The 17,871-nt window shown below is 49.2% G+C and overlaps 1 protein-coding gene across 1 annotated transcript in view; it reads right to left on the bottom strand.

Moving 5' to 3' along the window:
- Nucleotides 1-441: 441 nt before the first annotated feature.
- Nucleotides 442-17,871, bottom strand: part of LOC119406363 (sushi, von Willebrand factor type A, EGF and pentraxin domain-containing protein 1-like) — a 43,945-nt gene continuing 26,515 nt past the window's right edge. The window contains exon 3 of the mRNA XM_049420062.1: nt 442-605. Coding sequence (XP_049276019.1) covers nt 442-605 — 164 coding nt within the window. The remainder of the gene's footprint in view (nt 606-17,871) is intronic.

Below are 17,871 nucleotides of genomic sequence, written 5' to 3'. Positions count from 1 at the left end.
ACTCCGCACGCCGGACATCCGCGCCGCACGCCGGATCGGAGGCAAAACGTATCATCTGTCTCGTCCTTAAAACCAGCAGCTCGGACGATGACGCCAGCTCGGATGGTTGACCGCATTGTCGATTTTACCGGCGGCTTCCCGCGCTGTTGCACGGTGGCGCTACAGGCGCGCTGCTTCCGAGATCGTCGATCCATTCGGTTGGTACGCTACCTCTCGCGCGCTCCGATTGCGGGCTGCCTCCGCATCTGCGACTCCGAGCCAGAGGATCGGAGCGACCAAGAATACACCATTAACGTGAGCAGACCTGGAGGGCGCTATACAGCATAAGTTCTTTCTTGCTTGTACGAGGGACTATTACACATAGTAACGTGAAACTAGGGAGCGTTGATGATTTTACGCATCTTGCACGTTACACATTACAGAAATATTACACATCTTGCTCTATGCAAGGGCATTCATCCTACCATGTGACAGTTCCGGTTCTGTAAGCGAGCAAGTATCAGGTGTGAAGAAGGCGCTGGTGCTGCCGTCAACGGCCTTCTGAGGCAGTCCGCCGGCCACCGTTGAAGACTGCAGGGGGGCCTTGCCGGCGGCAACGTTGATCACTGCGCAGAAAGCATGCGACACTGTGTCAGACACGAAGACCGTAAGCACCGAAAGCTGTTTCGCAAACGATCACTTGCCAAAGCTTCAGACGAAGTTGGGAACTCTTCGCACGCGGGAGCATCCGAAATAACAATTCACAATCGCTCGTCGAAAAGGGGTACCCTTTCATCGTCGCATGGTGCCTGCAATGCACTAGTGACGCACAGAGCATATGCATGTTACTGGCGAGCGCTGCTAGCGACATGCAATAACAAATCTTTAAATCGAGGCTTCCGTAACTCAACTCCCGATGGTAATAGCGTGTCTGGCCACTTCGGATATCCAAGCAATGTCCATGTTCGCTAGAGGCTTTGTTTTGAATTACGCGATAACCTAAGGATTTCCCTGAGAGGTTAGTTTGGCTGTCGCGCTGGCCGCAGTACCCGCTATTGTGGCTTATCGGCTATATTGATGAGCTACTGAGCTCGAGGGTGCTGGTTCGACTCCCGGCGACGGCGACCGCCTTTCCATCCCAATTACAAGAACGCCTATGTACTTAGATTTTGGCACACGTTAATGAACCCTAGGTGGGGGAAAAGTCAAAATCGGCCCGCACAATGGCGCGCCGCATAATCGCATCGTAGTTTTGGCACGTAAAACAGCAGACTTTTCTAGCAACAGCACTGGTATAACTATGCATTCACTTCACGATGTACAATCGTCAGAGCTTCTATTTATATGAAAGTATACTCGATGTTGTTGTCGGTCAACATTCATGTGTGTACAATGCACCAAAGGAGATTTATCACCGCAAACGCAGACAGACAGACAGACAGACAGACAGACAGACAGACAGACAGACAGACAGACAGACAGATAGATAGATAGATAGATAGATAGATAGATAGATAGATAGATAGATAGATAGATAGATAGATAGATAGATAGATAGATAGATAGATAGATAGATAGATAGATAGATAGATAGATAGATAGATAGATAGATAGATAGATAGATAGATAGATAGATAGATAGATAGATAGATAGATAGATAGATAGATAGATAGATAGATAGATAGGAAAAAAAGGAAGAAAGTGTTAAAGAAAGACAAAAAAGAAAGAAAAAGAAAGGCGGAAGAAAAGAAAAAGTAGTTGTCGCGCGGTGCGAAATGCAAGTCCGTGAAGATTTTGTAATTACGCGGAAGCTGAAGTAACCGTCGGTCGACGTCTGTGTATGCCATCCATCATTGCTACCGAGAAGCGGAAGCGAAAAATGGCCAACGTCACCGTGGAGGGCCAGGTGGACGTAAACGGCCGATTTCTCTGCACGCGACGCGGGTACGAACGCGTGCGTGATCAGCGCTGAAGCTCTGGTCCCATCCGCGAAAGCGACCTGGAGGCCTTTACGCACCATTAGGCCGCCTATTAGTAGCTTCTTTTTTTTTTTTTCGTTGCGTGGAATGCGATAAGGACTCATCGTCGTCGTCGCGGCCACTTCGTATATTAGGGTTGTTTGACCGGATCCACTCATTTCGGCAGAGCGGGAAGCGGTATTCCGTGGTGTTCGATTGAAGTATGGTAAGAATGCGAGTGGCAGCTGAAGCATTAACACCTGCCCACATATATACTGACTAAAATGGACACGCGCTGGTGTCCAACTTGTTCAGCGCATTTTGGCTCTTATGAAGGCCAGCAGAGAAGACTGTGACATTTACTTTACAAATACCATGATCACAGGCGTGCGCAGGGCCGCGGGGTTGTGGAATTAGTGGGGGCCAAGTATCACCTCAGCCCCTCCTTCCCCCACCTCCCCTTTCGAAGGTTCGAGTCTGAAGTAAAACAAGGTTCGCGATGGATGCAAGAATGAAAATGAAGCGATGACGTCCTTTTTACTACGGCCTGCCTTTTGTTCCTGGATTCCGGGTGTAAGTGGAGGGTAGTAGACAGCTACTGGAATGCACATCTCAGAGCCTCGGTAGCCGTTATAGTCACAAACATGTGTCGCCATAACTCTTTACATCAAACATGGCAGAACAGATCCGACTGAATCAAGGTATGGAGCGATATTGGCGCCCCCCCCCCCCTTAGTCTATTAGAAGGGGGTGCCTCCACTCCCCCTACCCCACGCGCACGCCCATGACCATGACATTAGCGTGCTATTCAAAGGCACCAAAAGGAAATAATGTAGTAGTTGTTGTTAATAAGCGGCGCCATGCATAGCTTTCCGGTATAGATGAATTAATGGTTGTCACTCCTTGATCGTTGGCAACACGCTCCAACAAACTTGAATGTGCGTTAGAAGGAAACCGTCATGGGGTGGATTCGATTCCAAGTGCCGCTGTGCACACACCGATTTTTCTCAATGGTACAGAGGTACCCCGGTCCTGGCGCTAGGTGTTGTGGGTACTCATTTCTCGAATAGGTGCAGCCCTCTCCTTTCATGTTTCCTCTTTCTCTCCCCTTCCCCCTCTCCACCACGACGCTGCGCCGTTCCCCCTCATGGGTCGCAGCAATAAGCGTCTTTCCTAATCTCAAACCACAATCTCTCTAATGCTTGTCCTTCCGCAGTACATTTTGCAAGAGCGCCGTTACAACGCCCAGATTCCGGCTCCGAGGAAGCGGTACCGTAATCTTTAAAATAATTACGCTTTTCTTCGCACTATCCGGATGTCCCCTGATCTGCACAAGCCTGCGTGTAGTTGGTCTTTCTCTTTTTCTTTTTTTTTTTTTGAACATTGCCTTGAAAGATCGATTCCCCGGCCGTGATCGTCTGCGGTTGCGACAGCGTAATTCACGTTGCCCTGAGGTGTAACCACGACCTCGACTAGTTTTACTTTTCTCCCTCCTTGCCCTCTTCTCTCTCTCTTTCTTTCTTCTAGGCGATAGTGACCGTGACCGCCATCAGCCTCGCCTCGTTCCGTCTCGAATGAAGAGTAAGAATTCTTTCCTCTGCGAACGCTCAGGGGAAAACGATCGAAGCGCCGCGAGTGGCAGGGAACATCGCAGCGAGGTCGCGGTGGACCTCCTCCGTAATTGGCATTTGCGTTTCACTTGTTTTTATTTCGCGTAGAAGCGGCGTAGAGGTCATCGTGGAAGCTCCCGGAGGGGGGAGTGGGGAGTCGCCCGAGAAATTTTCGCGGCTTGTTGCACTGGTGTTTTCGTTTTTCTCGCCCCGGGGTGGCGTTCCAGTAGCATGCTTCTGGGGTCACCGGTGTGTTTTAGCCGTTTTTCTTTTATGCCCCTAAACGTATGTTGCCTTATAATATTGAAATGTGTTTAACCGCAGGGTGGCATTCCAGTAGCGTGTTTCGGGGGTCACCGATGTGTTTTAGCTGTTCGGTTTCGTGCACCTATACTTGCACTGCTTTCAAAAATTGAAATGCTTCTAATGACCTCTTTGCACCTTGTCCTAGTATGCGTTTTATATAAAAATGAAAATTATAGTAAATGTAATAACCAGCAGCGTACTGCTGCCGGACCCCGTAGTCATATTATTTCGTAAAGCTGTTAAATGCAGACGGCCACGTTGGTCTGCACTCATTATAGGCAACGGACAATGAAATGTTGGCGGTCTTTTTGGCTATGCAATACAAGAATATCGTTTTTTTTATTTTTCTAAGTTTTTTCTTCTTTTTTTTTTTTACGTTTCCTCCTTTCTTAGCGCCTGAAGCAACAATAGTCCGTTATATAAGGCCTCAAACTTTGCGATACGTAACAGCACAGACTTCCGCGATTTCGTAACGTTCAAAATGGTCGAGACAACTTCTAAGCCGACTGTAGACGACTGTGCTAATTATGAGCGTTGGAAACTGCCTGTTTCACCGAAAGCCGTTTCATCGAACGCTGTTCTATCGAACGCCGTTTCGTCGAAAACTCGTTCATGGTAGTAATCGAAAATCGTCTCTTGGAAGACATTATATCGAATTTTTACAGTTCCTTAAGTCGATATTATCGCATGGCAAACATCTGTTGGCTGATGGAAAAATTATCAGTCTTGTTGAGTCGTACCACGTTGCTTAAGCGCGGGGAATCTCGTTTGCTTATGATGAAAGCTAATTATTGCCAACTCGAGTCTGTGTACTTGAATGCATGTAAAAAGCCAGAAATTCTCGCATGAGATAACCGTTAGACTCATCCTAATCAAGTTTGTTTCATATCAGAAAGGGGAAAAAAACGAATTCTAATGAGCTTAAGTTCTTTACACAAATTCCCACAAACTTTGATAGTTAATGAATAAAACCAACAAGTTTACCAGAAAACAGCAATGTTCCGTAAACTCATCAGTTAATGGATCTAAAGTCTAGTTGACAGCCATGGAAACGAACTTATATGCCTTGCGACGTTTGTGTATCCTGCATATGAACTGTGGGACTCAGTTCCGTTATCACATAGCAGCAGAGCAAACCCTCAATGTATTACGCTGATCGTTACAGGAAACATGGCGCCATTACAGTGCCGGCATTGCTACGCACTTGCATTATTTAATAACCACGTCTCCGGTGTTCATGGCGAGCTGCCAACAATCTTAAGTATACACAAACTCGAATGAGACCACCTGTGACAATACATTCAGGCACAATGAGGCAATAGAGATTCAGCCCGCCTAAGCAATAACAATGCAAATGTGGCTAAAAACAAACGAAGACTGTTGGCGCAAAGCGCGTGACTGCGTAGAGCGCACAATATTCAGATTACGCTCCATTAGAACGTATCTCTTCGCGAAGCCGCACGTACAAACGTTAGGCATAAAGTCCGAAATGATATGCGCTCCAGGTATGCTGTATACGCTATCCTGCGCGCAGATCGCATTGCGTACGCGCGTTCCCGCGTAAAGCGCTGTATAACGGTTTACGAGGAGGACGAAGGTAAAGAAATGAGAATATGGCAAAACAAGAACCGACGTAGGAAGAGATACAGCTTAATGGCCGGGAAAGAAGCCAAGCCTCCGTCGACGTGCTTCGCGTGAGAATCACGGTTACACGTAGAGATGCCCTCTCCCCCCTCTCCTTCCTCTCTCCCCCGCGCGGCCTACCTTGGAGGTGGAACGCCGCGATTGCCGCACTGTCAAGGCCGGTACAGATAGTGCGCTCGGACTGCGGCAGACACGTCTGACGTTAGTGTGTGTACACTGCGTAGCGTCCGTACACTGTTCTTTTATTTTTTATTTTTTATCTCTCGCCGTAACGCGAACCGGAAAGAGACGTCGAGGTCGTCGTTCGCTAACGGCCCCCACGGTTGCTGTTTCATTTTGTGATAAAAGTTTTAAACATTTGGGAACTCGTTTCAGTGTACACCTATAGGTGCCGGTGATTAAGAGAGGACCATAAGCGGATGTTTGGAGACGAGGTTTAAATATATATATACATATGTAAGTCCTGGAATCGGATTCGGCAAAGCGGCGGCGGTAGGCGGTGAGCAGCACCCGAATGCGGTCACTGGGACGCAACGTAGGCACGTGGATGATCCCGGGGCGCCAGTGTTGACATAAACAGCACTGTCGACCTTAGCTGTGACAGGGTAGAATTTCAAGCATAAATTAATTATATCTGGGTTGTTGCGAGACGGTGTGCATTATAATGACCCAAAGCATGCGCAGATAGTCAATGTGAGCGTACCTTTACAAGGGCCATAACACGATCACCCAAGAATTTGCGGTTTTCAGGGGAATATAGACCTTTTCACACACGGCTCTCTGGGCGCCACCATAATTCTCTCTGGCAGTAAGGTAGGGAGGTGGGCGAGTTGGAATTGATGCATATTGTGAAAAAGTCAGTGCAAACAAGACGGAACACAAGAGAGGAAGGACACAGTACGAGGGCTGCGCTCGTACTGTGCCCTTCCTCTCTTGTGTTCCGTCTTGCTTGCGCTGACATTTTCACAATATGAGTCCTCTATGGGGTGCGCTATATAGGCGTGACCCCCAAAAAATGCACTGCCGAGGCTGTGACGTCAGCCTTGCGACTCCCGCGCGCAGCCAAGCATGGCGGCGTTTTCTCTCCTGTAATAGGGTCTACAGAAGTAACTGCTCTATTGTGCCTACACGTATTTGAAAATTGGGCCGTAAAAGAATATTTTGGTGCAAAATAAGCGCTAGAAGTCGCTGGCTATAAACCTCGACTAGAGTTACTGTCTATGCTACCTTTAGGTAGCAGAGTTGCGCATAGGTCTGGCCAGGTCTGGCTAGCAACCTGAGCGATGCGGTGCACACTCCATTTCTGCCGGCGACATGCCTGCCGTGTCGCTGCTTAACGTGGCTGGCGTGTCTATTGACTATCGATGACTAGCGTTAGTTCAGTTAGCTGCAGTGGCGGCGTCGAGAAATACAAGATATTGGCCCAAGCGTCAGCTTCTCCGCAATGCGTGGTTGCTGGCGGCGTTTGGAAGACAGATGCGCAACTCTGCCACCTAGAGGTATCATATACAGTAACTCTAACCTCACCCACCAACGGCGACCGCCATATTATCATAGCGTGTGTGACGTCATGTCGTCTTCTATCAAAGTTTCAGCCGTTAAAAACCGTTCAGTTTCAATGCCAGGCTGAACAAATCTGAAATAGCTCGATTGCACGCGCAGCTGAGCACGGAACAAAATCGATTGCCGGAATGCAGACGCTCGCACATCAAGCAGCTTGCTACGTCACGACTCGCCAGTACGCCAATGTTGCCAGATTCTGAGACCGCTCGAGTATTTATAAAGACATTCCATTATAAAGTAATTGCTCGACCAGATGCGTTAAAATTTCGTCGGCTCGTTTCTGAACGCGCGAGGATTAACACGTATATCACAGATTATGATCGAAGATTGGTTATGACCCCTTTAAAGAGACCGATAACCAATTTTTATGTTGCGTGTTCGCTTTAGTGCAACGGAAAGCTTACCGGTCTGAGGTCATCGCGGTGAAGGCGACGAAGGCAGTGCTCAACTTCTTGAAGGCGTCAGACTTGCACCGGCGGTGATAGACTAACGACGTTAGCATGACTGTGAGATCTGTGTGACTCATTGTGCGTGCGTGTTCTCCTTCTCTCTCTATCTTTATATCTCCCCCATCCCTTCCCCCAGAGTAGGGTAGCATACCGGTCCTTCTAGACTGGTTAACAACCCTGCCTTGCTTTCTCTCCTGCTCCTTCCTTCCTTCCTTACCGGTCTGAGTGTGCAATCGCGGAATGGTAACGCTGAAAGCGCTGTGGAAGTAGAATATTTTTAACCAGAATTTTTTTTTCGTACACAAAAATCGTACACACAACGCGTGCTGCAAACTGTGGGAGGTACGCACGACAGCGGTTCGTGTTTGTGCGCTGCGGTTTGCTGCGCACGCGTGCACTCCGCGCGCATGCGCCGCGGCTCGACATGTTCCACTAGTTGCCGCGAAGGCAGCGCCGCTTCTCAGCGCGCAACTTCAACTTGTCAACTACTTAGCGCCTGCTACTTACCTCGTAAGCAGCAGAAAATATAGCGAAGCTCGGTAATGACATGTATACTCCAAATTAGGGCCATAATTAGGGCGCGCATAATAGCATCACACTACGTACAGCAAAGGTAATGACTCCGTAGTGCTGCATCGAGGCTCTTCCGCTATGCCACACGACATGACGTTTTTTGTTTTACAGCAGAGGTGTTGTTCTCGAGGTTGGCCGTGTGTCGGAGGTAGGAAATTATGATCATCACGCGCTCAACCACCGCCCATGAACTCTGTACAGATAGTTAACAAGAGACGCTGCAACGTGCATGCCCTAATCGGTGTATACCACCCGTGTGCTACCTTGTTAATTTTTAGTGGACCCGTGTAATGAGTAGTGGGATTTGCCCAATTTCTGCGGCACGTACTCGCTATAGGAGTTTTACATTAGAGCTGCTATGCTCGAGGTTGGCAGTGTGTCGTAGATAGAAAATTCTCGGCGAAAAAAAAAATTATTGACAAGGCGAAATTCGAACCCGCGTACCCACGATCTGAAAGACGAGCGTCGTAACCTCTCGGCTGTCCAAGCACGGCAGCAAAGCATAGCATAGCGTTGTATAGTATAGTATAGCGAGGAGGTGAGAAAGGGAAGTGAGGGCGAGGAGAACAGATTTGAAGGTGAGGAGGAGGGAAAAGAGGAGGGGAGAATGAGTACAGAGACAGAAGGAAATAGAAAGAGAAATAGATGGAAAGAAAGGGAAAGAAGAGAGAAGAAGATAGAAACACAGAGAAAGAAATAGAGCGAGAAAGAGATAGAAAGAAACAGACACAAAAAGAGATAGAAACTAGAGAGAGCAAGCGTAGCCCTGTGTAGAATAATATAGCAAGGTGTGGGAAAGAGAGAGGTGAGAGGGTAAAAGCCTAGCCAAGTCAGGACAAGCTTAGATGCCCACCAGCTCTGCTTTGACCCAGCCTTGAGCGACTGAGTGCAAGCTGCACTATCTTTTTTTACAGCGAAAGCTGTTATGAGATCATTTCAACGGCCGTTTTTGGTGGCGTAGTTGTCCGCCGCCGCCGCCGCCGGTGTCCGTAACCACTATCGCTCGAAATAAGAAAAAATTTCCACGATGGAACGGGGTTCGAACCTGGGCCCTCTGCGTGGGAGCCCAGTGTAGTACCTCTGAGCCATGCCGGTGCTTCGAACTGCCTTGCAAAACGACGCTATACAGGCTTCATGTCCAGAAGGAACCACATTAACATATGTAATTTAGTGTGGTAGAAGATTGAAATAACAACCACGCACCACACAACACGAATTCTGTAACCAGGCGTCACACAATGCGAATTGCGCAACGAGTGGGCTGTTGGATGCCTCCAACCTACTACAAGGGGCTCTGCAATAATTCTTCATTGTCATCAGGCACAACACCAACAAAGTGCGCATAATGCCTTACATGTTTTTAGCGGGTACCACGGCTCTCCGTTGAATGACGAAAAATGGCATAGTGGCTGCTTCCCTACTTCACAGAAATTATGATTTGTAGCGTAGTGGGTTCCTCGCAAGTGCACTTGCATTGGTTGCCAAGGAAGCCCATGAGCCCATCATCCATATCCTCAGGGTCTCAATAAAGTTTTTCCCCCTCTGTCTGTCTCTCTTTCTCACGTCAATGTATGTTATATTGCATGGTGGGAGCGATCGGGTGTCGCACAATGCGAATTACGTAACTGGTGAGCCGTTTAAAGCTTCCAACCCATTATAAAGGGCTGAGCCACAATTCTTCGTCGTCATCAGTCGTCACGTAAAGTGCACATAATGCCGTACATGTGTGTAGCTGGAACCTCGCTTCTGCGCACAATGACAAATAATGGCGTTGTAGGTGCTTCCCAATTACAAATATTGTGATTTATGGCGTAGTGGGTACATTGCTAGTGTGCTTGTATTAGTAGCCCCAAGAGAGTTTACAACGGGCTCTAGAAATGCCGCTCTTCCAGCTTTCGCTGTGACTGTGCTGCGCTTTCCGCGCAAGCCTGGCATTTGTTTTGTTTTGTGTGTGTGTGTGTGTGTGTGTGTGTGTGTGTGTGTGTGTGTGTGTGTGTGTGTGTGTGTGTGTGCGTGTGTGCGTGCGTGCGTGCGGGCGTGCGTGCGTGCGTGCGGGCGTGCGTGTTTGTGACTTTCAAGCGAAGTTTAAAAAGTACAAGTCCAATAGGTATCGCAAAAAGAATGCTTGATTCTGTGACTATAATGCGCAGTATTTCCTCTTTCGCCGGTGTCTTGTGACTCGCTCTCGATGGCTGCCAGAACATTTAAGGTAACCGACGTTTTCGCGAGCCACCAAAATGGCGGTCCGTGCATCACTCGAATTCCAACCCGAACCCATTCGAACTCCATCGCGGCAACTGCACATGTCAAATAAGCCCTGTTTTAGGGGCGAAGCTCCTTAAGGCGGCACCCGTTCGTCCCTCGTAGTCGTCGTCATCGTAGCAGGCTAGTGAAAGAAACCCACGTGACCGGTATGGCAAATTGAGGCGCCATCTGTTGACTGGGATCAGAGTTAAAATCTGCGTTCCGTCTCTTTCCTCCCAACTCTCTTCAACCCCCTCTCTGGCGGGATCAACTCCCTTTCCTGCGGGAGGCGCGCTTTCCGCCGCCTTGCTGGCGCCGCCGACTTTGAAATCCGTTAGAAAGTTTCGTCGTTTCGTGTCTGGCGTTGGTAAGGCGTGCGTTAGCCGTCGTCGCTCATCCGTTTCATGGTGCTCGCTCGCTGTGTGCTTGTGCGACGCGATGTTTTGCGACTCGCGCTGTTCGTGCATAGTGCTTTGTTGCTTGAATACTTCCAGAACAAGTCCCGGAATATATGTGCCGGCCTCCAAAAGAACGACAGGTGAGCGTGCCCTTTGACAGACAGACAACGAACTTTGAGTCGCGGTTTTCATTGTGTCAATTGAATTCACGTCCATACCGAGTAGCTGTTCTCTGCAGTGGGGCTACAGTTACTGTTTTCAAAAATGACTGATTTGAAAAGGGCAGGATGCTGCGTTTAAATCGTTATACGAACAAGCAGCGGACATGAAGCCCATGCGAAGTAACTATAGTTACAGGTTTACAACTCTCACAGAACCGCGTGCTTGAGTGTGTGCTTTGCATTTGTCTCCGGTTAATTACTCCCCATCGCCTATAACCACGTTTGTGAGACATTAGGTAGATGTATGAAAACTTATGCTGCTCTGAGACGAACAAACGAGTTCACTTTTGCACGAATCGACGGCGCTCTTTATCTGATTGAAACTTGCCCTTTTCTTTAGGGCGTATTTCGGAACGCAACACAGCTGATCGGTGCGCCCAGAGAAAAGCTGAAGAATTGCAGAATCGGCGCACTTCAAGAAGAGATGCCATGAATCATCCGATATCAGCCGTTCATTTTCTCCGCGTTTATCATCACTAGTTATATGAAAATCAACGTTTTTGGAAATGTAGTCAATAAAGTGCGGCAAATATTAGTTGTGTTATATGTGGAGTTCATTTTGACATCTTTAAAATGGTCGTTACATTATTATTCTACTTTTAGGTATTTCAACTGCTTTCATTGCTTTTGCATTTCAGGAATGTTCAATTTTGTTATGATAATTTTGTGCAATATCGTGCGCATGTATCAGAAACTGTTCTGCACTTTTGTCCGTATAAATATTGTGTTTTTGAATATGTGCCCTAGTGTTATGTTCTGTTTTTTTTTTTCACTGTTCTTTAAATTCTTAACATTGCCGAGAACTTTCGTGTTGTTTAGTGATCATGAACACTTGTATGTTAATATCCTGAGCCTGTATCGCACCACATTTGATAGAATGTTGATTTTCGGAAACGAGGAGAATAAAAAGAGACCAAAGATATTCTGTGTTGTGAGTGCAATTCATTCTTTTGCGTTCTGGCACATGCTGCACGACTGCAGTGTTTGCAGAATGCCTGATTGCAAATTGCGCACATTCAAACGCGCAACGAACGCGCGGTGCAGCACGCGCAGCGGATGCAAAAAAAAAAATAAATAAATAAAGCGCCCGGCGCGCTGCACGGCGCAGCACGCGGAGGAGGGGCGAGGGTGTCATAAAAGAAAGGGAGAGGGAGCCCGCGCACGCAAACAAAACAAAAAGAGAAAAACCCGGCGCGCGCGAGGGTGCTAGGAGAGGAGGCGCGGCTGGTGTTAGTGTTGCCATGACGACGCATACCGTGTGCGCCGCCATTCTGCCGTTCGAGAGTCTGAATCCCAGCCGCCAGGATATTAACTGAAGGGACGTTTGGCGCTGCCAGCGGTGACGTCATGAATTAAGGCATCCTATGGGAGGTATACGGAGTAACCTCCCCCTGATCGTAGTAGTCCGTAACAAGTCTTACGCTTTGACCTCCAAGGTGGTGCCGGTAGGAGATTTCTCCTGTGCGTTGTTGAACAATAAAAAATTCGCAGCGTGCGCGTTAACTAAAAGCCGAATTCTTCTGTCTCTCATTCCCCATTAGCAGCCATTGGCATGTTCCAGTAGGAAACGTTAGTAGAAGTAGAAGTGTAAGTGTTAGCTAAAAGCCGACTTCTTCTGTCTCTCATTCCCATTAGCAGCCATTGTTTACCTCCAAGGTAGTGCCTGGTGAGATTTCTCCTGTGCGTGATTAAACAATAAATATTTTGTTCAAAACGCCGTTGATTGATGAAATAAACCAACGAAAGACGCCAGATGTTTTGTAAAAGCAGAACGAAAGAACGCCAGATGTTTTTCTTAAAGTGTAGTAGTAGTAGTTGTATGTAGCCACCTCGCCCGTTGACCGGCAACGGCGCGAGGACCCTGCCGTACGAGAGTTAAATCACACTAAAAGACATACTTTGCGGGCGATACACTCTAGTGAGCTTTCAACTTTTCGTCTTAATATACATGATAAAGAAATTATTTCTGCGAAAAACGCAAGGCACACCTTGAGCAATATATTTGGTTTTGGGACGCTAAATGGAACCATGAGGCGATGCGAAGCCGGAGCACTTGCACGATCGCGTTCCGTTGGCTTTCGTTGGGCATGCTACCGACCTCGCGTCGTGGAACGCGCGTCCTGTCTTCCCTCTAGCCTTGCCTTTAATTCGCACAGGGCGAGCGGGGAATGCGGTCGCTCTTGGCGCTCTTTCGCTCGGGAGCGGACTTCTTCCTTGCATTTCACCGATCACAAGTGATAATGAAGGGACCACGTAAACCAACAGTACAATAAAAGTTTGATGTTTAATATATACACGATGTTTCACACTATTTATATTATGTACTGGGCGCATTTCACGGAAGAGTTTCACGGTTTACAGATGATTCCCTCCGTAGCTTCGCCCCACTCATCATCATTCACCCCGTGGATATGCTGCGATTTTTTTAGCATACTGCCGTTACGCCATGAAACCGATCGTAGCTAGCGCACTGCGAATCTTGCAGATTACGCTAGGTGTTAATCGCGGTTGAGCGTGTTCAACTGTCGTTAACAAATGCTTCAAAACTGTCCGTGTACCAAGGGTATGAGGTAGCCGAGTCACATCAAATGCAATCACAGCCTGATAAACAAAGTTCATATAAGGAAATGATAATTGTAAAATAAAAGTTCGTTGTTTTCGGCGGAAACGTTATTCTTTTTTAAAAACTCCTTAACGGGATTGCTAAGAAAATTTACCACAGTGGGCATATTCCAGACTAAAGCCAGGGCAGATGGACATGTCTCCATATTCTAATACTGTGTAAAACAGGTCAGTACGCCGATCTTGCGTTGATGAACTTTCGATCTCGACTTCATGGTTTCTTTGGGACACAGTGCTCTAAAAATGCAGCCCTATATAGGTTACATTGTACAGTCAACCACAGAAGTTAATGGACCACGCCAGCGCGTGCCAAACTGCCTGTCCGCGCCACCTGCCATCGGCCGCAGAGCTGGGCCGGAAAGTACTCTTCTTGTTATTAACTGATATATTAGTGTTCAACTTCAGCGCAACACATTGTTAGTTGGTTTGTGATGAAGAAGAAGTGCACCCTGAAGAGCTAGCTACACAGTCGTATCGTCAGCGCTACACAGGAGCGGCTCGTGCTGAACGTTGTTGCTGTTTGCGCTGGCTAGGCTTACGGTTCTACACTGTCATATTACAGTTTCTCTTGTCCACGCCGTGTCTCAGCTCTTTATTATAATTGGTGGAGGTTGCTAGGTCTTCTGACAATCCTGGAGTTGCGCAACCGGACTCTACCTGCCGCCATGACCACCGAAACTCACACAAACCCGCCGCTACCTGCTCCGCAGGCCACCGCATGCTCCGGCGCGGTTCGTCAGCGGGACCCTCCAATATTCAGCGGCACTGATGACCACGACGTCGACGACTGGCTGTCTACCTATGAACTTGTGAGTGTCCTCAACAAATGGGACGACGCCATGAAACTGGCCACTGTCGGTATTTACCTCGCCGGCATTGCTCACTTGTGGCTTCGGAACCATCAATCCGACGTTCCCACCTGGACCGCGTTCAAGGCTAAGTTCAGCGAAGTCTTCGGCCGTCCTGCTGTCCGCAAGCTTCGCGCGGAACAGCGCCTGCAGTCGCGCTCTCAACAACCTGGCGAGACCTTTACCAGCTATATTGAGGACGTCATCGACCTGTGCAAACGCGTCGATGCGACCATGGCCGAGGCGGACAGAATCAAGCACATCTTGAAGGGCATCGACGAGGACGCATTCCAGATGCTGATTTCGAAGGGCCCGGGTACTGTCGCCCAAGTCATTGAGCTGTGCCAAAGCTATGACGAGCTCCGCCGGCAACGCCTCGTCACCCGCCGTCCTGTCCAACATCAGGAATCGTTGTCCGGCTTAACTCCCTCGCAAGATCCCGTACTTCTCTCGCAGATTCAAGCTTTTGTGCGCGAGGAAGTTGCTCGCCAGCTCTCACTAATCCCCAACCTGCCGGAGCGAAGTACGCCGCTCAATCCCGCACTACAACGCCTCATACAAGACCAAGTGTCTGAGGTTCTTCCACCAGAGCTGCCGCCACCAGTCACCGCACCGTTGACGTACGCCGAAGCAGCAGCACGACCACGACCACAGACGTTCCGCGTGCCGCCTCCGTTGTCTACTCCTGCTTACGCCACGATGCCGCCACGACCTCCGGTCCATCGGGTCGCCAATCCTTGGCGCACAGCCGACAATCGGCCAATCTGCTTTTCATGCGGTCTACCCGGACACGTTGCACGCCTGTGCCGCCGCCGACCACTACATTCACGTGACGACCCCCGCGCACCTGATTACAGCCACACGTTCTCCTACGCTTCAGACCGCGAGTTGCCCCTTCCACGACCAAGCCTTCGACCAGCTTCTGACCGTCGTTCTCCTTCCCCTCGTCGTCGCTCGCTCTCCCCGATGCGTCGACGTCCATCTGCAACCGATACGGAAAACTAAATGGCGCAGTTCCCGAGGCAAGAACTGCGTCATCGTCGCAAAGTACAAGCCCTCTTCTTCCGCCGCCGAATGTTATTAATGCCGTTCTCGAAGGTGTATCTGTTCTTGCTCTCATCGATACGGGTGCCGCAATATCTGTCATAACCGAAAAATTGTGCCGCTCAATCCGAAAAGTGACGACCCCCTTCTACGGTCCGTCTCTTCGCACTGCCACAGCACAGCCCGTCCAGCCTGTTGTGGCGTGTACTGCCAGACTCATCATTGAAGAAGTACCCTACACAGTCGAGTTCGTCGTACTTCCGCACTGTTCTCACGATATTATTTTAGGTTGGGATTTTCTGTCCCGTCACCAAGCCGTCATCGATTGCGCCCGTGCAGAAGTCGCCTTCTCATCTCTTGCCGATGCTTTACCTGCTGGCGATCACCTTTCCTGCGCGAAGTTGGTCATCACCGACGACACCCAGATCCCTCCGCACGCTACTGTCTTGGCACCTGTGTCATGTTCCGCTGCCTCCGAAGGTATCGCGCTCTTCACGCCTTCCGCTGCTTTCGTTCATCGCCACCTCTCACCGCTCCCAACCGCTCTGCTTACCCTTCAAGGTGGTACGACCGACGTCCCTGTGGGCAATCCATTCCCATTCCCGATTACATTGCTTCCAGGTGAATGTATCGGCACAATGGAGCCTTGCGAAACCATCACGTGCGTTCCTGATGGTTCATCAGAGGTCAACGCCCTCTTCTGTAGTCCCTTAACTGGCGCATCGGCCGGTGACGTTTTCAGCCATGTCATCGACGACGATCTAAACCCGCAGCAACGCCGTGACCTTCTATGCCTCCTTGACAAATTTCGCCCAGCTTTCGACAGCCACAGCACTTGTCTAGGCCGAACATCAACTGTATGCCACCGGATCGACACAGGTTCTCACCCACCACTACGGCAGCGACCGTACCGTGTGTCGTCGACTGAACGCCGCGTCATTGATGAACAAGTAGGTGATATGCTAAAGCGCGGCGTCGTTCAACCGTCAGACAGTCCGTGGGCATCACCAGTTGTTTTAGTTAAAAAGAAGGATGACACGATACGCTTTTGCGTAGATTATCGTCGTCTAAACAAGATAACGCGAAAGGATGTTTATCCTTTGCCCCGGATAGACGACGCCCTAGACTGTTTACAAGGTGCAGAGTTCTTTTCCTCCCTCGATCTCCGCTCTGGTTATTGGCAAGTACCTATGGATACAGATGATCGGCCAAAAACCGCATTTATCACACCGGATGGCTTATACGAATTTAATGTGATGCCATTCGGCCTTTGCAATGCGCCTGCGACATTTGAGCGCATGATGGACACTATTCTACGAGGCCTCAAATGGAACACATGCTTGTGCTACTTGGATGATGTGGTGGTATTTGCGCCTGACTTCCCAACGCACCTTCGTCGCTTGGAGCAGGTTTTACGATGTCTCGCTGAAGCTGGCCTTCAACTAAACTTAAAGAAATGTCACTTTGGGGCACGCAAGCTGACCATTCTCGGACATGTCGTATCGAAAGATGGCGTACTCCCTGATCCCGCTAAGCTACGTGCCGTTAAAGAGTTCCCGAGGCCTGCGTCTTTAAAAGAGTTGCGCAGTTTCATCGGCCTTTGTTCATACTTTCGCCGATTCATTCGCAATTTCGCCTCGATTATGGCACCTTTGACAGACCTGCTTCAAGGAGAACCCAATCTGTCCGCGTGGTCCCCGGCTTGCGATCATGCGTTTGCGACGCTACGTCAGCTACTGACCACACCACCCATACTGCGTCATTTCGATCCAAGTGCTCCCACAGAAATCCACACGGATGCTAGCGGTGTCGGTCTTGGAGCAGTCCTCGCCCAACGAAAGCCCGGCTACCAAGACTATGTTGTTGCGTACGCGAGTCGCACACTAACAAGAGCTGAAGCAAATTATTCAGTAACTGAAAAAGAATGCCTAGCGATCATCTGGGCCATTACAAAATTTCGGCCTTACCTGTACGGTCGACCCTTCGATGTCGTTACCGATCATCACGCACTTTGCTGGTTGTCCTCCCTCAAAGATCCCTCCGGCCGCTTGGCAAGATGGGCTTTGCGGCTCCAAGAGTACGACATCCGGGTTATCTACCGCTCAGGCCAGAAGCATGCCGATGCCGACGCTCTTTCGCGTTCGCCTGTTTCCACTGACATTGCGAGTCTCTCCATTCTGGACAACTTATGTTCGCCATTAGGATCCATCGACATGGCTTTGGAGCAACGCAAAGATTCGTGGATTGCGTCTTTGATGGATTACCTATCTGACGCGCTCGCACGCCCGCCATCTCGAGCACTACGCCGACAAGCCTCTCACTTCGCCATCCGTGATGGCATCCTTTATCGCCGCAACTACCAATCTGACGGCCGCAAATGGCTACTTGTCATACCCAGGCAACTCCGCGCC

Source organism: Rhipicephalus sanguineus, chromosome 10, assembly GCF_013339695.2.
Source record: "Rhipicephalus sanguineus isolate Rsan-2018 chromosome 10, BIME_Rsan_1.4, whole genome shotgun sequence".
Classification (NCBI taxonomy): Eukaryota; Metazoa; Arthropoda; class Arachnida; order Ixodida; family Ixodidae; genus Rhipicephalus; species Rhipicephalus sanguineus.
The sequence above is the reverse complement of the archived record's forward strand: the minus strand, read 5'-3'. Positions and strand labels throughout refer to the sequence as shown.